Source organism: Rhinolophus sinicus, chromosome 3, assembly GCF_057876585.1.
Source record: "Rhinolophus sinicus isolate RSI-liver-muscle chromosome 3, RSI-T2T, whole genome shotgun sequence".
In the NCBI taxonomy this organism is placed as follows: domain Eukaryota; kingdom Metazoa; phylum Chordata; class Mammalia; order Chiroptera; family Rhinolophidae; genus Rhinolophus; species Rhinolophus sinicus.
The window spans coordinates 63,127,118-63,151,373 of record NC_142503.1 but is presented as its reverse complement, the minus strand read 5'-3'; the positions used below and the strand labels follow the sequence as shown (position 1 = coordinate 63,151,373).

The 24,256-nt window shown below is 36.0% G+C and overlaps 1 protein-coding gene across 25 annotated transcripts in view; it reads left to right on the top strand.

The window, feature by feature from the left end:
* MCTP1 (multiple C2 and transmembrane domain containing 1) overlaps positions 1-24,256 on the top strand; it is a 491,550-nt gene that overhangs the window by 202,824 nt on the left and 264,470 nt on the right. For all 25 annotated transcript variants that reach the window (XM_074328730.2, XM_074328727.2, XM_074328722.2 and 22 more), the window contains one exon: positions 14,246-14,360. In XM_074328730.2, coding sequence (XP_074184831.2) covers positions 14,246-14,360 — 115 coding nt within the window. The remainder of the gene's footprint in view (positions 1-14,245; positions 14,361-24,256) is intronic.

Here is a 24,256-nt window from a genome sequence, read left to right as displayed (position 1 = left end):
CAGTGCATACCTGACATTCACAGTGACTTACTGCATTTATTAGCCTGGCAAATAGGCCTCATACCTATTTGATTTGGTTGTATAAACAAATTCTTCCTGACTGGCGTTGGAAAACTGGCTACAGTCTATGAAAATGTTTGTGGGTATGCCAATTATTCATAACTGGGAACTTCTCAAAGAACTGCACTGAACCAATAAAAAAAAGCTGATGATTTAGTATCTCGGTTGATGAGGCAGTGCGATTCAGAATCCAAGATAAGATCTCAGGTCTTCAGACTTTTGCAATTCGAACTAGAACTTCTGTAGAAAGGAAGATGCTGAGCTCATAGGTAGAGGGTTCTATCTTTTCAACTAACAAAAAAAGGACAGATTCAGCTGACGGTGTGACTGTGCAGAAGAGCTTTAATAAAAGAAATGAACAACATTTTTCTGTAAAATGGAGAGGCACATTTTATATTTGGAATAAAAAATAAATTTACAATTAAAGTACATATTCGACTTCAATACAGAAGATATTTTTCTGCACCTTTTAGATGGAGAAAGTTATATATTATTTCTGTACTACATTATCTGATATAAAGGCAATATGTATGATTCTATTCTCTTTACTGATTATGAACTCCTGATTTTTATATGCATTGTATAAAGGCCTTTATTCTGACATAGCATCCAGCTATGTAGTTTAGTCAGTTGCAGCAAAGATACTTGATTAGAAGACCCAGAAATGCGCTACAAATTACTTAAAGTAATAGAAGGCAGAGAAATATCTTTTCCATGAGAAAGATTCTGAATCTGTGATTTAGAAACCCTTGGCACTAGAAATTTAAAGTGCTTTTTTCTTAACCATGACCAACTGTTTCCTTTTGATGTGCACTTTTTATCTAAGGAAAATGATATAATTAGGGTCTAAGGAGTTAAAATTGCCATATAGTTTCAGATGTCTAATTCACTTTCTGATTTTTTTTTTTTTTTTTTTTTTTAATCTGGAAGGACAGTGTTAGCAGAGTGGTTCAGAGCATGAGTTTTTGGTATTAGAACAGTCTGGATCCTATTTCAGCTACTTCCTTGCTGAAGCAAGTTATTCAACCTCTCTAATCTTCATGTTCCACATCTGTATTACTAGGATAAGCGTAATTATGTCTTTGTTTTTTTGTGTAAAATTAATGAGGCCATGTCTGTGCTCCATCAGTGTTAGCTGTTTTCAGTTGGTTGCAAGTAACAAAAAACACAATTCAAATTGACTAAAATTATAAAGGGAATTCATTGGCCCATATAACTGGAAAATCAAGTGGTTAACTAAGTGGGTCAATCAAGTCTGAAGACTCTAAGGTATTTCTGTCTCTCCATACAACCTTCCCCAGTGTTAGCTTTATCCCCCTCGTGACCCCAGCATGGCTACCAGCTCTCCCACAGCTGGCTGCAGGTTTCCTCATTCTCCTCCAGGAGGAATGAGTGAGCCCGTTTGTTCCAGCATTCTCAACCAAGTCCAAAGATTTACCCTGATTGAAAGAGCTTAGGTCACATTCCAACCCTGAACCAGTCGTGGTGGTCAGGGGGTTGGAGTAGCCTAATCTTTGTGACATTCTCCACCTTTGAGCTGAGGAACTAGTGAGCTTCCCTCAACCACACTGATAATCAAGAGGAAATTGAGGACTATCAGGAAGGGGAAGGGGAGAGACACCTGCTTGGAAGGTAATCAATACACGTCACCATGTTGATCACAGTTATCCAGGCACCAAGGAGAGGGTTGTCCATTGCCCAGGCAGGAAGTATCCGTGGCCTTGAGTGGACTCAGGGAACACTTGACTCCCCAAAACCTTCTTAAAATTGCTGTTAAAAATAGAGTACTTTCAGGGAATTAAAATAGCATACAACTTTCATGCCAAGATGAACAGTATATGTTTCTATAATAAGTCAAAGCTTTCCTAGGATAAATATCTATTAGTGAGAAACATTTGACTATTTTAGATTATCAGCTAATGCTAAACTATGAGAAAGTTTTAAAAAATTACAAGTGACACCTGATGTTATTATTTATTAATATGATAGCACTCAAGTTTTGAAAGTTTAGAAAATCTTTTATTTTTTTTTTTTTCAGGGTGTACTGAGAAAACTTAAGCTGTTATTCACTTTGCTCTAGCAGTGTGTTTGGAACATGAAGAATGTCAGTTACTAGAATGATATAAGCCAAACATGTATTTTTATTGTGTTTATGTAGCTACTACAGTCAACTCTTGATCTACAATTTCTAGGATTTACAATTCATCCATAGCAGACCCTGCTTTAACATTTATTAATCCAAAAATTTTATTTATGTGTAGAAATCCCTTATACAATAACTCTCTATGACAAAATTGTGTAGCAAGAAAATACAATTAACAAGCCTACTGTGGTGTGATATTTTAGAATTCGAAATCTCACAAACAAGTATAAAAGCATATTTCAAAAGTAAATAGAAATTTATTTTTGATTTCTTGTCTGTTATTATGCATGCCTCAGCCTACAGCCCTCTCATCCACTGTAAGAATAATTGTGAATGACACACTTTCCTCATAAAATTGCGCTCAGGTGAGAGCATATCAATTTATGGGTGAAGGATTCTGAGGATTTGTGAAAATAGAGAAATCTCAATATTTATCTCTGACAAGTGACTTCCTACAACTGCTCAGACTTTTCTTCTTCAAAGCACACTCTTTGTGAGTATGTCTTAAATTCTCATCTAGATACTAATCTGTCTTTCACACCATCTAGTTTATGTTCTTATCTATAATTAGACTGTCGTTTTAAGAATACAAAGACAGGATCGAAGTATTACATGTTTAACATAGGATACTAAGTGTTTCACATAGATTATTTTACTTAATCTTCACAATAGCTCTATCAGGTAGGTACCATTTTTATCACCATTTTTTAAGGTCAGAAGCTATACTAAGTAATGGAGCCAAAATTTAAAGCAAAAGAATCTGAATAGAATCTGCAGTTAAGATGTTTATAGTAGCACACTACTTGCAAATTATTTTAATTAAACCTAATTGTGTAACTATATCCCTTAAATACATCATCACCCATAGTTTTTCTGGTCTGTAAAATGGGGGAAGGGAAAGGGCACGGTGAGGTAGGTTAAGTTAATTTATCACTAATATGCCTTCTGTGAAGTATATCATTATGCTTACTAAGCAAAGGCAAGTTAGAATAGTTGCCACCTACCAAATACTAGGTTATTTACTCAAAAAAATTAACTGTGCATAAACTTTTAAAAATCAGACTTTTCATTTTAGAATATTTTTACGTTTATAGAAAAGTTATGAAGATGGATAATTTTCATATACCCCACACCCGTTTCCCTTATTAACATCTTGCATTAGTATGGTACATTTGTCCCAACTAAGGAACCAGTATTGTTATATTAACTAAAGTCCTTACTTTATTCAGATCTTCAGTTTTCATTCAAGGCCCTTTTTGTTGTTCCAGGATCTCATCCAGATACCACATTTCATTTAGTTTTCATGTCTTCTTAGGCAGCTCATGGCTGTGACAGTTTTTCAGGCAATTGTTTTTGATAACCTTGACAATTTGAGTAGTACTGGTCAGATATTTTATAGAATGTCCTTCAATTTGGGGTTTTTTCTCTTATTTTCTCGTGGTTAGGCAGAGGTTCTGTGTTTTAGAAGGAAGACCACAGAGGTAAAGTGCCATTCTCATCGCAAACTTACTAAGGGAACATACTATCAACATGACTTATCCACACTGACTTTAACTCTCGTCACCTGGTTGAGGTAGTATTTGTCAGGTTTCTCCACACTGGCCTCTGTGGAAGGAAGTCTCTACGTCCAACCCACACTTAAGAGGTGGGGAGTTCTGCTTGGCTTCCTTGAGCAGTATCTACATAAACTATTTGGAATTCTTCTCTAACATAGACTTGTCTGTTCTCCCCCATTTATTTACTTATTTATTTATTCAATTATTTATTCAAATCATTTATTTAACATCAGTATGGAATCATGAATATTTTATACTTTGGATTTGAATTCAATACTATGTTATTTATCTTGTTGCTCAAAAACTCTTAACTCTACCAGAGTTGGTAAGGATGGTACATTATACCTTATGCCTTTTCCTGACAAATCTTTTCTTCTTGGAGTTGTTGTTGTTGTTGTTGTTGTTGTTGTTTCTGTGAGCTCTAAACTTTTTTATGCATTTTGGTTTTCTTAGGGGAGAAAAAGTGAGCAAAAGGTCAGAAAAGTTAATACAAACAAAAATCTATCATTCTCTCAGGTCTGACAAATACTATTGTGGTAAAATAGTAAGAATAACATTCATTAAGTAACATAATAATACTGAATGCAGAAAAGTCAACCCAAGTATTATTTACTTTCTAATCTCTGATTAACCGTTGGTGAACACTGGCAGCAGTATATGCATAATATATATTATAATTTGAAAAAAGCAGGAAGAACCTGCTTTGCATTTGTAAATCACTTGCCTCTTTTCAAAACACTTTAAATTACATTTCTTTTTTTCAATTTGGACAAGTCTGTGTTTTAAAGAAGAGGAAAATGAGGACCTTGGAGCTCAAAAAACTTTCCTTCTGCCTCAGGGCAATTTAATAGTACAACTTGGCCTTTTGACAGGTCTTTTGTTTTGACTGCTGTAATCTCTCCTCTATTTTATAATATTTCTCCTCATCACCTGCCTCCGAATAACTACTTATGTTTAAATAATTTCTTACATTTACAAAACACTTTTACATATTTTACATTTACAAAACACTTTTACATATTCATAATCAAAACAGTCCTTTATAAGGTATTTATTACCCCATTTTAAAGATTAGAAAACAAAAGTGCAGAGGGGATAGTATTTGGGGCCGAAGTGAAATAGTTGATATCATGCCTGCCCTTTCATCATTAGAATTTGCCTCTTGTAACATAAAGGCTGATTACAGGGTCTAATTCTAAAAGGAAGTGATCCATGTACATAGGGATTGAGAAAAGAGAATTTTATTTGCTTTACTTTGGCTCATGTTATTTTATGTACTGTATGTGTAGGTGGAAGGGTTACCAGTGGTAATGAAGTGATGTTGCACAGAACAGTCAATTTAGCACATGAGCCAAGGGTGAGTAATCTGTGTTGCAGGAGCCCCAGAAAAGACAGGCTGGGAATACTGATTTCGTGTTTCTTCCAGCAGCAGTTAAATATTGCCATTTAGTGGGCCTGAGAATTTATTGGCTCATTTTGTTTGGTTTGGTCTATTGCAAAATCAAAATCCCAGAATTAAACCCAGTGTTGTAGTTTGGTTCCAAAACAAACTATAGCAAAGCTTTGATATAACCAGATCAGACTTTCCTGCTTAGTTTATCTTTCTGGTTAAGTGAAGACTAACTTATTGAATACTATAACCATGCCTCCCAGTTTACCTGAGACAGCTGTGTTTATGCCTGTTTATGCCATGCCATTATTAACAGCACTCCCTTTCACTCTCCAGAGCATCCCAATTTGAATGATAAATTATCTGGGTATCCTAATCATAAGCTGTTTTTCCCAGTTCTTGTTGAAAATATTCATAAAAACACAAAGTTTTCCTCACTTAGTAACTGCAGAGCATTGACCTTATTTGACCTCTGGGTGAGCGAGGTCACAGGGGGCATCTGTGTGTGACCGTCAATGATCAGTGCCCAGCACCGTGGAGGAAGACATGGGAGGCATGGGGCAATTTCTGTGTGTTGGCAGCCTCACTGTGCACACTTGCTCCCATATCACTGTCCACTGACTGCGTACGGATTTCCTGAGTTTATCTAGCGGCTTTCTTGTTTCTATGCTTCTTTTGCTTATTCTTGTTGCTCTTCTAGTGTCAGTCTCTATTCTGTTGTAAGAGCCAAGGCCTCCCTCCATCTGTCTCATACAAGGTCAAAGGAGGTAAGAAGGTGAATGGGGATAGCATAGACATCCAAGATCACAGAGCCCGGTGCAGCCAGCCCTCGGGTCCAGAGCTGTTGTGCAGAGTTATATAACTCTATATGGGCCATCTTGCCCTCTCCAGTCTCTGTATTATGATCCTTTGGCGTTAGCAGCCACTTTTAACTTTTTATTCTCTCTGAACTTGGTCCAAATAACCTTTGCCTAAGTAAAGGAAACAACCTTTTTCTAAGTAAAAACCTGTCACTGACCAGCCTATTCATTGTCTGCCCTTATTTCAGATACCCACCTCTAGTCTAATCAGCTATAAACAAGGGTCAAGGAAATTAAGTTTACGTAGAATCAAGCATACGCTGTTCTTTCAGGTGGGGCTGTGTATTGGTCAGGCACTGTGATTGACGTACCTAGTCAGGTATGCCCATTGGTTGCCATGGATTTTCACCATTCTGTGTGGTTTCAGTTTTCAAAGTCATTTAGTCAGTTGACCCCTAACTAATCATGACGTTCACTTGACAAAATTGATCCCTGGGTTCCATTGAACTCTATCTCAGTGGCTTTTGAATTCTGTTTTTGAAAATTAAGTTTTAAAAACCTTTGATTTCTATTTGATAGAGATTTCACTGTGCAAATATTTTCAATGTCATAGAAACTAGGAGAGATGACTAACTAGAAACTGATAATGACTAAGTAGAAATCCTCAGTGATACCTCTTGGTATCTTTGACGAGGTTGTTAAATTTTAGAAGTTTAAAATGTAAAAGCTTTTATGAAATTTTAACTTTAAGTGGTTTTTATTGATAGATAAAGTTAGAGCTGCACTGAGCATGGCCTGAGTGTATGAAACACACAAGGAATAGCTTAACCAATCTATAATCTACTGTGCATGGCAATATTAAGAGCACCCAAGAAAATCTCACAATGCAGACACACTTCTCTCTCCCTGAGCACTGCTATACTAACTCTACTTCCGATTGATAATAAGGATCAACCACCCCCGCTAAATGAGTAACCACATTTTTTTGCTTGTAATGAGAACCTCAAAACGGCCAGGTGGTGCTCTCAAGTTTGCATTTATCAGCACCATTATGTCTTCTGGTGGAAACTTTCCTCACTTAGGTAAAAAGGCCTCCTCAGCAGCAGAGCTCAAAGTCACAGGGACCCTCATATTGATTCCTACACATATTCCCCAGGTGTTTCATGGTGTAAATAAGAAATGTATGGACATTCTTTGTGTAGAAGCCTTCTTGAAAACTTGCTTTTATAAGTGGCACAATGGGTCAAGCTAGGCTGCATATTGAAATTACTTAGGATCTGTAAGAAAAATTACTAATACCAGGGTCCCACCCCCAGTGTTACTGGGTGCCTAGACAAAGCCCTCAAGGTTGGGAACTGCTAGTCTGTATAAAATGACTGAAAGAAGGGTTAGGCATGAGGAAACTGGACATCACCATGCCTGGTAACTGCTGCAGTTCAAGCAAGCCGATAACAGTAGAGGAAGGACTTCTGTAAAAATGGTGTCTTGGTGGAGTGGAAGATGGGGAAACTCTGGTCATGATAATGTTCCAAGTGCTTCCTTTCAAATTCTCAGACTCTGTCTCTCTCCCAGGTTTTGTTTGTTTTTTGTTTTTGACTTTCCCATCGATGACCTAATAAGGCTGTGAATTTCACTGATGTTGTAATTTATAACTTCAGATATTACATCTGCTTTTTGGCCTCAACAGTCCCAAAACTTTGAGTGTTGTTGTAGAAACCTCCCTAATCCTCTAACTAGGCCTAGAACTCTGAATTTAAAATTTTGAACTTATCATTTCCTTTACATTCCCACCAAAGATGTACAAGGATTACCTCTTTTCCATATCCTCACTAGCATTTATCTTTTATTTTTTAATAATATCCATCATAATAGGCTTGAGATAATATCTCACTGTGGTTTTGATTTGCATTTTTCTGATGATTAGTGATGCTGAGCATCTTTTCACATACCTGTTGACCTTTTGTATGTTTTCTTTGGAGAAATGTTTATTCAGGACCTTTGCCCATGTTTTAATGTGTTTGTTTGGGGCTTTTTTTTTTTTTTTTTTTTTTGCTATTGAGTAGTATGAGTTACTTACATACTTTGGATGTTAACCCCTTATCATGTATATTGTTTACAAATATTTTCTGCTATTTCATAATTAAAATGCCTTTTCATTTTGTTGATTGTTTCATCTGCTGTGCAGAGCTTTTTTCTTTGCTAATTTCAAGTGTAAAAAACAATGTAATAGTTAGACATTTACACCCCTCACAAGGTGATAATCCCCCTCCCCCCAATCTAGTACCCCTCTGACATCGTATATATGTTACAATCCCATTGACTCTACTCCCTACGCTGTACTCCACATCCCGTGACTATATATATATTAAATTATAGTTGACATTCATTGTTATTCAGCTTCAGCTTCAGGTGTACAGTGCAGTGGTCAGGCGTCTAATGCAGAGCTTTTTAATTTGATGTAGCAACATTTGTCTATATTTGTTACCTGTGCTTTTGGTGGCATATCCAAAAATTCATTACTAAGACCAATGTCAAGGAGCTTTTCCCCTATGTTTTCTTCCAGGAGTTTTATGACTTCAGGTATTATGTTTAAGTCTATAATCCATTTTTAGTTCATTTTTGCATGTGGTGTAAGGTAAGGGTCTAATTTCATTCTTTTCCATGTGGATATTCAGTTTTACCAACGCTGTTTATTAAAGAGTATATCCTTTCTCCACTTTGTATTCTTGGTGTCCTTATAGAAGATTAGTTGACCATATGCGTGTGGGTTTATTGCTGCGCCCCTTATTCCATTGGTCTGTGTGTTTGTTTTTATGCCATTGCCATACTGTTCTCATCATATAGCTTTGTAGTATGCTTGGAAATTAGGAAATTTGATGCCTCCAGCTTTGTTCTTCTTTCTCAAGATTGCTTTGGCTATTCGGGGTCTTTTATGATATCATATAATCCAACAATTCCACTTCTAAGTATTTATGAAAATGAATTTAAATCATGATCTGGAAAAAATACCTGCACTTCCCAGTTCCTTGCAGCATTATTCACAGTAGCCACAGTATGGAAACAACCTGAAAGTCTATTGATGGATGAATGGATAAAGAAAATTGGGTATATAGATACAATGTAATATTATTCAGTGTTAAAAAAGAAGGAAAATCTGCCATTTTTAACAACATGGATGGACCTGGAGAACATTATGCTAAGTGAAATAAACCCAGTATGACAAATACTGTATTATCTCACTTATATGTAGAATCTGAAATAGTCAAACTCATAGAAGCAGAGAATGAAACGGTGGTTACCAGAGGCTGTGGAAGGGGAAAAAGAGAGGTAATGGTCAAAGGATACAAAGTTTCAGTTATGCAGGATGAATTAGTTCTGGAGATCTATATAGCAGAGCCTGTAGCTAACAATGTTGATTATATAATTAAAATTTTACAGGTGGGTAGATCTCATGTTAAGCGTTCTTACCACACACAAAAAAGTGATGATAATAATAATAAAGGGAGGCAGAGGAAACGTTGCAAAGTGCTGGATATGTTTGCGGCCTTGACAGTGGTGATGATTTCACAGGCATATACTTATCCCCAAACTCAGCGAGTTGTATACAGTAATTATGTACAACTTTTTACTTATCTATCATACCTCAATAAAGTAGTTAAAAAATAGCAGCATACATATAAGTGTGGGGCATAGTGTTTCGGGAGAGGAACGGGCTATTTGAAGTTCTAATAAAAGTCACTAAATAAGTGCTAAATTTGAAAAAACATGAAAGATTTAAAACGGCAAAGTTTGTATTAGAGCTGCATGTGTGCCTAGCAACTCACATCTTTCCTGGTACATCTTTATGTTTGAGAACTTTAATAAATATTAATAAAATGATACTTTACAATAAAAAATTATATTTCTAGTGTCCCTCCATAATTGGCCTGCTGGTGTTCTTCTTGGAACCGTTTCAGTGAGCTGAGGAGAGATGTCTCTTTACATGTACTTCAGTTCTTGACTTTCTTCTTTTATACAGTTGTGGGTACCCTTGGAACTTGACACAGTGGTGGCCTGGAACTTGCTCCTCCTCTCATGTCTGCTTTGTGCTACTGGCATTAGTATTGTTTCAGGAGCTCAGCTCAAACTTCTGAGTGACTCATCAATTCATTTCCCGTATCTACCACATCTTGTCAGTTGACAAATTCAACTGATTGAATCTCCTCAATATCTCTCCAATACATCTTGTATTTCCATTACCACTGACTAGGTGAGGCCCTTGTGACTTAAACTGGACTGTTATAAAACCTTTTAAATATTTTTTATGTCCACAGGATTGCTCTATTCTCTTGCATCCTACCGAGAGAAAAGGCTCAGTTTTGTTTATCTCTGTGTTCTAAGCGCTCAGTCCAGAACAGGAAAGATGAAAGATAGGCAATAAATGTGTGCTAAATGAGGCCTAGTGATATTTCTTCTCTCTGCAGAAGCCTGTGATGATTTTCTGCTGTCCACAGGCGGACCTCTCCTCCGCCTGACGTCGCTGTACATCTGTCATCCTTTCCACCTTGCTCCTCACACATTCCCATGATGCACCCGCTCGTGGCCACTCATCATTGGGCTCCCATTAATTTTTCTATCATCCCTTATTTCAAATCTTCACTTGTCAAAGTCCTACTCATATTTTCACACCTTGCTCCATTGTCGTCTCTATGAGACCACCTCAGATTCTTCTCCCATAATAATTGGGCTTTCCAGCTCTCTCAAGGACTTAATAGCACAGGCTATCTTTAATTATGGTGTTTGAGTGGACAGGGTTTCATTTTAAGTGCCAATTTTGATCAATTGGTAATGACAGCCTAGAGCACCGTATAGACAAGGATGCTAAGACTATACGGAGGTTCCTTATGAAAGAAGGTGCTAAAACGGATTAGATGCCATATTGGGCACAGGATAAGAGAGAGAACAAACTGTCCATGGAGAAGCCAACTTTGTTATAGATCCCCATGTATGCACTTACTCAGTTATATCATGTGCCCTTAAAGATATCTTTCTATCGTCATAGCCTCTATCACAACTTGTGTTTGGTTTGATCCTTAACCACTCTAGTCCCAATTTTAGAAGTTTACAATCCAAAATGGCAAGTATGACATATATGCTAGAATGTGATAATAGACACAATAAGTATATAAAGTGCTCATGAAATGGTCCTTGAAGAGTAGGTAGGAAGACATGGAGAACAATAGGTGGAAGGCAGCATATATCCAAAGGAAATTAAATCAGTATCTTGGAGAAGTATCTGCACTCATACATTCATTACAGTATTATTTCACAAGAGCCAAGATACGGAAACAACCTAAATGACTGTCATCAATGAATGGACATAAAACATGTCACACACACACACACACACACACACACACACACACACACACACATGCATACACACATACTGGAATATTATTCAGGCTTTAAAAAGCCAATAACTGTAAGTCCAATGAGGTTGTCTCTTAACAAAGTATTAAATTCTAAAACAGTGAAAGTGAAACATCTAGTATAGTTGAAATTACCTTTGAAAATTCCTTAAGTTGCCCATGTAGTGTATTTTTTAAATATAAAATCAGGTACTCAATACATTATTCACTCTAAACTTCAAGAAGCACTGCAATAGAGCAATGAAGCTACAAAAAAGTACAGACATCTGAGCATTCGAACTTGTCTGCCTTTTAGATACCTATCAAAACGCTAGCAGAGGATGCACAGTGGGTAGAAAATTTCTCCTTTCCTGTAGATTTTTAGAAAGTAGTAAATCTGTCTACATTTACTATTTATTAATGGATTTGTTTATTTTGAAACAATATATATAAAGAAAACTAAGAAAAGCTTGGAACATACTTGGAGTTTAAGAAATGTTTGCTGGATTTGAATTTAAATCTTGCTTATTAATTAGACCCATGTACAAACTGTTCTTGAAAAGTTATTTAGAAGACCTTGGTTGGCTTTCTATTTTTCCAGATTGGCGTCTTCCATGTGGCCCAGTGAACAGCTATCACTCTCTTGCCATTTACACTATTTTCGAGACACCTTATCATAGTTCTGGAAATGTGTATTGAAGGAAGATCACATTTTTTGCCCACCAAAATTGAAAATTAATAACATCCTGTGCTGGCTAGGATATGGGAAATAGGCATTCTTTTTTTAAATTTTTTATTGGGGAAGGGGAACAGCACTTTATTGGGGAACAGTGTATACTTCCAGGACTTTTTTACAAGTCAAGTTGTTGTCCTTTCAATCTTAGTTGTGGAGGGTGCCGTTCAGCTTCAAGTTGGTTGTTCTTTCAGTCTTAGTTGTGGAGGGCGCAGCTCAGCTCCAGGTCCAGTTGCCATTGCTTGTTGCAGGGAGCGGAGCCCACCATCCCTTGCAGGACTCGAGGAATTGAACTGGCAACCTTGTGGTTGAGAGCCCACTGGCCCATGTGGGAATTGAACCGGCAGCCTTCGGAGTTAGGAGCATGGAGCTCTAACCGCCTGAGCCACCGGGCCAGCCCTGCGAAATAGGCACTCTTGTAACATTTGATAGGATGTGAACTATTTAAACCTTTTTGGAAAAATTCATGTTCTAAGAAATAAAAACACAGGTCCTTGTAGTGGCAAATATTGACACAAACTCATGTTCATCAATAGGGAAATAATTGAAGAAATTATGATTTTCCCACAATATAGAAGATAATATACCTCCAAAAAAAAAGACTAGATAAATCTGTACGTGTTGATTAGAAAAATGCCTGTGATATTTTTCTTAAATAAATTGTGAAATAATAGACAAAATATAATATTCTCTTGGTTAACAGCAAACAAGAACTGAAAACTCAACCACAAAAAATAAACCTGTATGAGTGTGTATTTGTTTGTATAATACCTTCAAAAGTGTGGAATGATATATCCTAAGTTTTATAGTTTGGTAAAAACAAGGAGTTGAGACAATGGGATGTTTAAGGGAAAAGCAAGGTGATCACTTGACCTTTTACTCCTCTGTTGTTTGAAGGCCTGATTTCAAATTAGTGGAATAGGAAGAAAATGACAGCTTCGGGATGCAATATGGAAATGGAGTGGATGGGATGTGACAACTCTTTGGATGTGGTGGAGAGGATAGTAAAGAAATCAAGGCTAGCTCATCAATTGCTAGCCTGAGCGACTGGGGGAATGATGCTATCATTCATAAAAATAGAGATATCCTAAGAAGAAGTGAATTCTTTTTTCATTGTTACCAAAGAAAGATGAAGAGTTTGGGTTATCAGTCAAAGTTGTGCTGTTTCTTATTTTAAATGATAATTGCTCTTAGAGGAAAGCTTCTTATCTTGGTCTTGAAATCGCAAAAAAATGCTATTTTATTGTTGTATTTCATGAAATTATAGAACTAAAACAGCCAGACTGCTGTATAAAATGTTGTCTTATCCATGTATACTATTCTAAAACAAAATAACATTTTTTAATTGGAAAATTTATAGGAATTTAAAATCATCTCAAACATATAAAGAAAAATAAGCACTCCTGCTCTATTCGAAGTAGCAGAAAGCAATCTCACCTGTACAATTTTTACTGTATGTTTCTTTTGTGTTGTTTTAATATAGTTATTCCTCTGCAAGTGCATTTGTAACTCAATGCCTAGTAAATTGAGAAAGTATATCCTTGCTAAAGATGTTTTGTAAAGTTAGTTTTACAGAGAATTTTAGATCTAGAAATAACTTGTGCACTTTTATTGCATAGAAAGCAGGATTAGAAATTTAGTTTCATTGTCAATGTGTTTCTTGCAGATATTGTCAAAATGCTGTGTGAATTGATTTCTTTATGTTGGGGTTGACATAGAAGTACGTAACCCATCAGTATGAGCCCTTTTGTAGGAGTCAACAAAGTCACCTGAATAAATCATTTTAATTTTCAACTTAGTTATGTGTAAATCAACTGTTCTTATATACCTTTATTTTCCATTCACCATTGATTGTATTTTTATTTCAGACACTATCCTATGTTAGTCTTTCTTAGTTGAATTATGTGAGGCTTTCCATGGGAAATGTTTTTCATATTTCTAATTTGAGTTGAAACGGGAATTCCTGTGACTGCCATGTTTTTATTTTGAGTCTAAAGGATTTCATGAATTTCAAAAGCTTCAGAGAATCAGGTGATTATGATGTGTGAATTCACAAGCTGATGTATTTTATTGACTAATTCTTATAGTTTAAGTTAAGCTACATATGGTCTCTCACTGGAGGAGCGAGAAGAGAGATAATACATTTAATATTTTGTATGTTTCTTTTTTCCAGAAAATAAATACTTCTGGAACCAGTAATGCAGATGTCCCTTTGGCTGATCCCGGAATGTACCAATTGGACATTACATTAAGAAGGGGTCAGAGTTTAGCTGCTCGAGATCGAGGAGGTAAGATCCTAAGAACACCATCACTTGGAAGCTTATTCTGTGTGTTTTTGACAAAATTTGTTTTTCTTATGGTTGCTTAAGTAAAAAAAAAAATATATATATATATATATATATATATATATATATATATATATAATGTATATTATAATATTATAACTTTTAGAAGGTTGGGTTCAACGATGTGGTTTGAAAAGTTATCTGACTCCTCTGATCACGGAGGAAGAGGTTATGATGCACGTTTGAAAACTCTGAGCCAGTTCCAACCCAGACAGCAAGGTCCCTACCAAACTGCTGACAAATTAGATTCTGCATCATATCTTATCTAGTAACACAATTGGTTAAGCAGGTGAGACACATATTTGAGGCCATATCAGAAGTCACCTTTTAGCAGACTTGTCATTCTTTTTGCTGCATTGATTTACTCAGTTGAATCTGCTAAAATTGCAGAAACCAGAACTAGTATCTCACCAAAACTTTGGAGATTCCAACAAGTGATTTTCTGAGGCTTGGTTGGACCTGACAGTAGTCTCATCGTGAATTAAACGGGCATTTGTAGGCCGTAATGAAGGAACGTGCAAGGCAAATACTCTTCAGTTCCTGGATTCCAAATCTCAAGGGGATTTCCTGATGAACTAACCTGGGCAACGTTGGGGATTCTTTGAATCCAGGGTAGAAGCAGGACCAGAGATAGACCCTAAACATACTGTGTAGTATCCTTTGCACATTTTGAAAGATCAACTATTCATAAGATGTGAAGAACTGAGGACCCTCAAGGTCCACAATCCCAGTGGAAGCTGAATTTGGTGTAACTCCTCCCACTCGGAAGAAAGAGAGTCCCTCCACCTCTAATGCATTGTCAGAGAACCTGGAGAGTGCTCCTGGCATTACGTGAGCTTGTTTTTCTCCTCTGACCCTACTGTTATCCATACTTAAGGAGAGAAAGGAGCCAAATTAGAACTATTGTTTGTAATTTTTATCTCCTGTCTCTACAAGAATAAAATGGAAAAAATAATATAATAATGTTGTTTTTTTCTTTAAGACTAGAAACTATACAAATAGTGGATTTCGTTTTTAAACAAAAACTAGTAAATATCAGAACATTCTTAATGAATGAAGGTGAGATTGGAAATGTAAGAATTTAAACACGTGGGGGAAATTTTCAAAATTAACCATCTGATTTACTAACTGGGGAGAAATGTTTATTGAATTGAACTGCTTGTCTCAAAAGAAGTTACAATTATATCAGAGAAAGGAAAAAATGCTATTAACATAGTTTTATCTATGTACCATTTGTAGTTTTTAGAGTGCTCTTAATTCTATTACATTACATCATTTGAGCTAGCACATAATTGAACTATGCCTCAGGAGAGCAAACTCTTAGTCGAGGATGTGCCCTCTCAGCAATAGTAAATACATATGCATTCATTACTTTCTGTAGCATTGTTTGTAATTATAAAATACTCATGAATAGAATAAGCCATAATACATTCAGATGGTGAGCTACTCCGCAGCTGTAAAATAAATAAGGAAAATCTTTAGGAATTGATATGGGAAGAGTTACAAGATATATTATTAGGTGAAAAGGCAAAGTGCAGAAGATTACTGACAGTATGCAGTGTTTCATGTCAGAAAGTAAGGAGTTAGAAAATTAGGCATTATCTTCTCGTTTGTTCAAAAGATATATTGGAAGTAAACTCCAGAAACTAATGTGATTGGTAACATTCATAATATGGTAAGAACAGGTGTCAAGAATGGGGGGATGGGAGTGGAGTAAAAGGAGTGAGGAGCAAGTGACATTTCTCTGAGTAAACCTTCTTGTATAGTTCTAATTCTTTAGCCATGGTGATATGTCAGCACCCCTATAAATAAAGGAATGAGCAAGTGAATATAGGTATAGATATAGACATATCTCTATATTTCTATAGCTCTATTTATCTATATCTACCTACCTACCTACCTACCAGGATGTGGCAGGAACACAAAAAGAACATAATTACAGCCACACCTCAGGGGAATGGGGAGTAAAACAACTAATTTAAGTGATTATGTAACACAGTGTTCGGATTAAACACTATAAAACTCAAGACAAAAAGAACTGTATATAAATAATGTACTCGATCTAGAGCATGAGTGTCAATTCTGAAACTACTTAATGTGTATATAAAACATGAGCAAATAAGTAAATATATTGTAGATAATGAGAACCAGGTTTCTTATTGTTGGCGAAAGAGGTTACAAATACACAACAGAGAAAACTAGAATGAACCTTGTGGTATTTAAGCGGTATCAGTATGAACTAATGGTTTTTAGTATTTATAGAGAGATGTATAACAATTAAAATGAATAGAGGTGTGTGTGTGTGTGTGTGTGTGTGTGTGTGTGTGTGTGTGTTTCCTAGATCCTATGCTGAGAGGCTTAGAAGCAATCACAAAGGTGTAATGACAAAGTAAGTAATGAACACACTAGGGCCCAGATCTTGGTTTCTAAATACAATTTCCCCAATAAAACGTAAGCAGGGCTCCTGGAGAAATGGTTGATTGCAGAACTGGGTCAGCAAAAGTACAAGATGAGCCTGGAACATTTTGCAATACCAGAAAGTAAGGAAGTATTCTTGATAGCAGAATGTCGGAATAACATCAGAACCAACTTAAAAGAGCTCCTAATGACCAAAGCTAGAACAATTTCAGCAACAAAATAAATAATGGCAAGAGTGCGTTCTAACCCATAGCATAATATAAATATCTATGAGTAATAATTGAATAAATTAATAAGTGGGGGAGAAGGCACAGCTTTTCCTTATGGTAGAATTCTAATGAACAAATATTAAAGGGAAAATAGAAATAAAAATCCACCTTTAAACAAACAATACAAGTAATAATTATTGCAGGCAAAAATCATCAATTGATACTAAAATTGTAGGTGTAAAATTATGATGAGAAGCAGAATATTTGCATTATTCCAAAGTATTTCCCCACAAGATACATATGAATTACCAAGGAGAAAATGATAAATTAACAGTGGAGAAACTAGAAGGCACCACATTTACCAAGTGATCAAAGTTAACTGCTGTCTCATCAGCAGTGATGATGAGACAGACAGACTTCATGGACCTACTGATATGATGTATATGATTTCTGTGGCATTTTTACCATAATACATAAAGTCAGTAGAAACATGAGAACATATCAGGCAAACTTCAGCAAGATACGATGCCAATTATCTGAGCAGAGTGGCAGCTACCCTTTGGACAGGGCATGTACAATCTTGGGCCACAATTTTGAGTCTGGATGATACCGTGCATGCACCACTGTCTTTCTTAAAGGAGCACATTCTTCTCTATAGATGTCTCTACCAAAAATAGGAATTGTTTTAAGGTAGAATGAGAGGATCGTGTTCTTAAGCAAAACAAGAGAGAAAAATATTACTTTTTGGAAGTGAAGAATATCCCAAAGTGTTTAAAATGGAAAATCCAATCCAGCTTCACTATCTTACTTACTTACCTAGCATTCATGAAGTTTTTATTGGGTAGATATGAGAAAAGAAATTTTAACAGAGGAGACAATCCGAGTTAAATTTGGGATTGATTAAAATTCATGTTAGACCCACCTATGAATAACACATGTTGAAGCATATGATTGTGTAGTCAGTATTGGATCACTTTAGATTTGCGAATTTATATACATATAATTTATATACACATAGGATAATTGGATGTAGATGGATAGTTTGAAGTGAGAAAACAAGTCAGGAAGCATTGCAGTCACTTGGGAGTATAGTTTTGAAGTCCTAAACTGGGATTACGGATGTGGAAATAGAGAAGGAAAGGAAAATACGGGAGATGGTTTAGGGGAATGTCCAGTAGCGTCTGAGATCAATTAGATAAGGAGTTCAAAAGAAACTACAGAGATTTTAAGGCTGATGGTGCCAGGGAGTCGTGTGGATTTAGGAAAAAGGTGAATGTAAGAAAAAAAAATTGTATTACTATTCGAATTAACAGAAATTCTACTCGTATCATTTATTACATTGATGTCCTCACCTACTGCCCAGAAAAACCAAAATGCCTGTGATCCCTATGTCCTATCCCATATCACCCTTGCACATAATAGTGGAACAGAAAAACTCATTTCCACCATTTCTAGAATGTTGTTTGAACTTTGCATCTCCAGAATCTTCCTTCATATATTATAGGCATGAAGTTGGGCTCAGCAATCCAAACTGGCCATCATTCTTCCATTTTTATAACCTGTTTTACAGAACAATAACCAGATGGCTTCTTGGAATGGTACTACCTTTTCCTAGGTTTTATTATCTCTTCTTTAAGTAGCCTGATAAACTGGAAAGATCTTGGGGAGTCTGACACACATAATTTCAAAGCCAAGCTCAACATTTTATTAGCTGTGTGACTTTGAGATGTGCAATCTCTGCTAGAATTGTAGGGTTCCAGATTTAGCAAATAAAAATACAGGCTGCATAATTAAATTTGAATTTCAGATAAACAACATTAGCTTTTTAACTGAGTTCCTTATTTTACCTTGCAGTCCTGTGACAATTGTCATGATTAGGTATGATTAGAAAAATGCTACTTATATTTTAACTGGGTTGGACTTTTCAGGACTATATTATCATCTATCACATTTTAAAGTTCATATCTTTTTTTAAAATTAAAATTTATTGGGGTAATTGTTAGTAAAGTTACATAGGTTTCAGGTGTACAATTCTGTAATACATTATCTATATCAAACATTGTGTGTTCACCACCCAGAGTCAGTTCTCCTTCCATCACCATATATTTGACTCCTTTTTCCTTCATCTACCACCTCCTCTCCCCCCTTACCCTCTGGTAACCACTAAACTATTATCTTTGAGTGTTTGTTTCTTTGTTTGTCTTGTTCCTTTGTTGTTTTCAGTTTTATATCCCACATATGAGTGAAATCATATGGCTCTCTACTTTTTCTGTCTGACTTATTTCACTGAGCGTAATAATCTCAAGATCTATCCATGTTGTCACAAATGGTCCTATTTCATCTTTTCTCATGGCAGAATAGTATTCCATTGCGTATATATCCCACATCTTCCTATCCAATCATCTATCAAAGGACACTTTGGTTGTTTCCATGTGTTGGCCACTGTAAATATAACTGCAGTGACATTGGAGCACATATGTCTTTACAGATAAATGTTTTCAGATTTTTGGGTAGATACCCAGGAGAGAGATTGCTGGGTCATACGGTAATTCTATTCTTAAGTTTTTTAGGAACCTCCACACTGTCTTCCTGACATGATAATTTGTATTGCTAGAAAAATAAGAACAATCTGCATAGATATGTCTGGTGAGAGCAATTCCTTGCACTCTGATTTCTTGAAATTTGTGTCATGGAGGATGTTTTCATTTCCTAGGACTGCCTTAACAAATCACCGCAAAGTTGGTGGCTTAAAACAACAGAAATGTATTATCTCACCATTCTGGGGATCCGGAGTCAAAAAATCAAGGTGTGATAGGGCAACACGCCCTCCAAACGCCCTTGGAAAGAATTTATCTTTGCCTCTTCCAGCTTCTGGTGGCTCCAGGCATTCCTTGGCTTATGTTAGCATCGCTCCAATCTCCTCCTCCATCTTCTCATGGCACGCCCCTCTGTCTCCATGTCTCAAATCTCCCTCTCCTTTCTCTTGTAAAGACATCAGTCTTTGGATTTAGGGCCCACCCTATATCCAGTATGATCTTATCTCAAGATTCTCAACGTAATTGCATCTACAAAATCCCTGTTTCCAGGTAAGGTCACATTCACAGATACTGGGGGTTAGGACTAGGTCACGTTTTTCGGAGAACCCATGTCAACCCACTGCAAAGGTCAATTGCTTCTCTTCAAATACTAGGACCAAGCTTAAATCATCAAAAACATGATCCACGTAAAGTAGTTTATCGTGATTCTGTTGATAATGGTGTTAGAAAGCCCTGGGTTGAGTAGAGAATGTCAATGAAACCACTCTGAAACTCCTAATGTCCACTCTGTGAGTCTGATGTGTCGTTGCGAAAGGAAAGTTTCCAAGTGTTCTAAGAACAATGTTTTCAGGTTGGAGTAGGAATTATAAAAACCTGGAGCCTGGGAAAAGATTTTAAATGTTATCCCCTGCCAAGCTTCACTTTTCTCACAGTTTAATGACACCTCACTTATACCAGCCAGATCTGAGAAAATGAATTGGAAAACCTTTTTTTTTTCAAAAATAAATTCAACTTGATAAAACTGAAACATATTCTGTGTTCTAAGTGTCAACAAGTTGGTTGGGGGCGGGGGGCAGTCTGCCAGCAATTTTGTCATTAGAATGTAATTTATGAAAGCTCTTAGATAGTTACTCTCTGAGTGGTAAGGCATAGCAATATTTCTAGTACATACTGTGCATCGACATGTTATTTGGTGTTTACATATATTTCCTCTAATCTAAATAAGATTGGCCCTAAGAGCAGCTGCCACCTCAATACATTCACTCACTGTTTAGTGTTCAAGGTCCCTTTGGTTTTGACCCTGGGGAATTTCCTCTATGGTAGGACAGTCATATATCCTGGTTTGCCTGGGGGGCAGTTCTGTTTTTTACCTGTTGACTGCTGTAATTGTTGGCAGTGCTCCATTTTACTCTCAAAAAGGGTCCCAATTTCACAGACATAGTATATTCTGATGCTTTCTAGAGAAAAATCTTAATTCCATTAAAGTTGATCAGAATATTAAGCATTGTAAATGTTCCTTTTTCCCCCAGAAGGAGAATGCAACTTACATCATCAGAGAAAGGGTTGTTTCTGAGCTGGTTTGAGGGATTTTCTTGGAAGCCGCTTCTTTAGGTTTACACAGCCTTTAACAAGCTATTTTGATCAAGAAAAGGTCTGTCATGTTGCATTTTTGTGCAAGATTATGAATTGAATGTGTTGCTAGTAAATCATGTTTTGCGTTTCTTACAGATGGTGGAATCAGTTATAGACTTGTTTGACCCCGTTCAGACACAATTATTTATGTACATGTTAATGTTACTCCTTTCAACAGTTTCCTACCATTGGGAAATTTTTTAAAAAATCAAATAATCAAATCATATTTCCAGGAAACCAAAAAAAAATCAGAGTGACTTAGTTTGAATGATAGCTGTTTCCCTTAGTTTATGATCGTAAGCTACACACACACACACACACACACACACACACACTTTCTTCTGTTTTTAATTTGTCTTATTTTCATAGATCTAAAAAGCATCACTCGTTAACACACAAAGATTCCCTTGTTGTATGTTGATTTAAGTCGATGCCATACAATTTCTAAACGCTCAGAATGAGCTTCTACCTGGAGATTTTATAAAAGACTTCATGACTGTACCATTGTCATAGGAAGCTTTCTGTTCTGGCCTTTATACTTTATTTATTCTGAGCCAGACCAAAAGGTGCAGTGGCTCTTCTCTAGGCTATCGGTCGCACTATATACGTGGACGGATTCCTAGCTTCAAAACTCCCAAGGTTTGCTCAGAGGTGCCATTCTTTACCAAATGTAAATCTCAAGCTCTGTAAACCATAGAGCAGGCACTGCACCCTTTTCCTGAAGAGACTTGTACTCTGAAAATGATGTTTCCACACATGAAATGCAGTCATAGCACACCTAATTCAATATTTACTTTTAAGTGTACTATGTCTTCTATTCTCATGGTTACACATTTGCTTTGCTTAGTTATACTTAGAAAGAAGGACCAATTTTTATCTAACCTTTGCATATAGCTACATTGCCATGAAAAGTGAAAGGACCCAGAAAAGGCAATGTGTACAATATCTGACACTGTTTCCAGCAGTTCATAGCCAAGGCCCATCAATACGCATCGTATTTCCTTCAGAATCTGCATAGACTTTGCCAGTGGTGGTTTCCTGGAAATATGATTTGATTATTTATAGATGAATTGGTTTTAGAATAAGTCTACTTTAATTCAGCATCTCTATTAACAAAGGATGGTTTTAAGCTTAACTCATTTTAGAAGTTCATCTCTGAGTTCCATTTATTAGGTGTTGTCCTTAAATTCATCTGAGGTTAATTAGCTTGTATTCATGGTTTTCCATATTTAGACTTCTTAAAAGGTATGTTCCTTCTTGGTATAAGCACAAGGGAAATTATATGTGTTTCTGGATTTGGATGTTTTGTGCTGATAGGAAGACATAGTCACAGGAATTTAGTTCCACGTTCCCTGAAATTGGATCATATGAAGTATACAAAATTACATTTTCCATAAATTTTGAAAGTTCACTTGGGCATAGTATACCAATTAAGAATGGGTTCACATTTTTGGTACAACTGATATAGTCAAAACTATATAAGGTATAGGCCTATCAATTAAGATTATTTTAGGATAGGGCATTCATTCTGATTAGCACGAATTTAATCTCCTAAATTTGGGGTTAGAGAGAGAGAGCAAAAAGGACTAAAGGGATTCCATCATGTACCTATCATACAATAAACCATTAAAAATAATACCAACAAAACTCTGAAATAAATAACTGCAATTAGATATGTCTCTTCACTTCCACAAGGTCCTATTTTTTTATTTTTTTATTTTTTTATTTATTTATTTATTTATTTATTTATTTATTTATTTATTTATTTATTTGTGCTGCCTTGCATTAGCAATCTACTTTTATAAAGTCATCTGTCTTTGGACCAAAATAGTTCTGGAAATTCTGACTTTTAAGCACCCTGGCACAGTCGATCAAATATTGACTCAAGGTGGCAACTCAGTGTACATTTGAAAATCTGGGCCTATGAGTTTATTCTGCAGTCTCAATAGTCTTTTCCACCAAGGTCTGAGACTGACTTTCCTTGTAATTTTTTCAGAAAACACCATGTCTGGTCTGTAGCTAAAAGTAGGAACCTTTAGGCAAGCATGAGAGGAGAACTGGCAAACAAAATACATTTAGCTGTCTTTTTAGTGAAATTAACAAAACAATTTAAGTTATTTAATTTTTTTTCTATGATTAGGAGTATTAAGAATACTTAAGTCAACTTAAATAACTTTTTTACAATTATTTAATATTTATTTACCAAGTAATACTAACAATCTTTTTAAAAAGATTTTTATTAAAATATAGTTAACATACCATGTAATATGAGTTTCAGGTGTACACCATAGTTATTCAACATTTATGTACCTAAGAAGTGATCACCATGGTAAGTCTAGCAACCGTCTGACCCTGTACCACCCTAGTGCAATATTACTGCCTATGATCCCTATGCTGAACATTACGTCCCCAAGACTTACTAGTTTTATACCTGGAAATTTGAACCTCTTATTCCTCTTTACCTTTCCCCCTTTTAAAAAAATTTCAATTGTAGTTGACTTTCAATATTATTTTACATTAATTTCCTGTGTACAGCATAGTGGTTAGACATTTTTATAATTTAATAAGTGATCCCCCTGACTAGTCTAGTACCCACCTGGCACTATACATAGTTACTACCATATTATCGACTATATTCCTTATGCTTTACTTTATATCCCCATGACCATTTTGTAACTGCCAATTTGTACTTCTTAATGGCTTCCCTTTTTTCACCCTGCCCCCCCCCAGTCCCCTTCCTGTCTGTCATCCTGATAAATCTAGTACCCATCTGACACTGTACATAGTTATTATACTATTATTGACTATATTACTTATGCTATACCCTGCATCCCTACTTTGTAACAACCAATTTGTACTTCTTAATCCAGTCCCCTTTTTCACCCATCCCCAAACCCCCTCCCATCTGGCAACCATCAAAATGTTTTCTGTATCAATTAATTTGTTTTTGTTTTGATTGCTTGTTTATTTTGTTCTTTAGATTCCACATATGAGTGAAATCACATTGCATCTGTCTTTCGCTGTCTGACATACTCCACTCAGC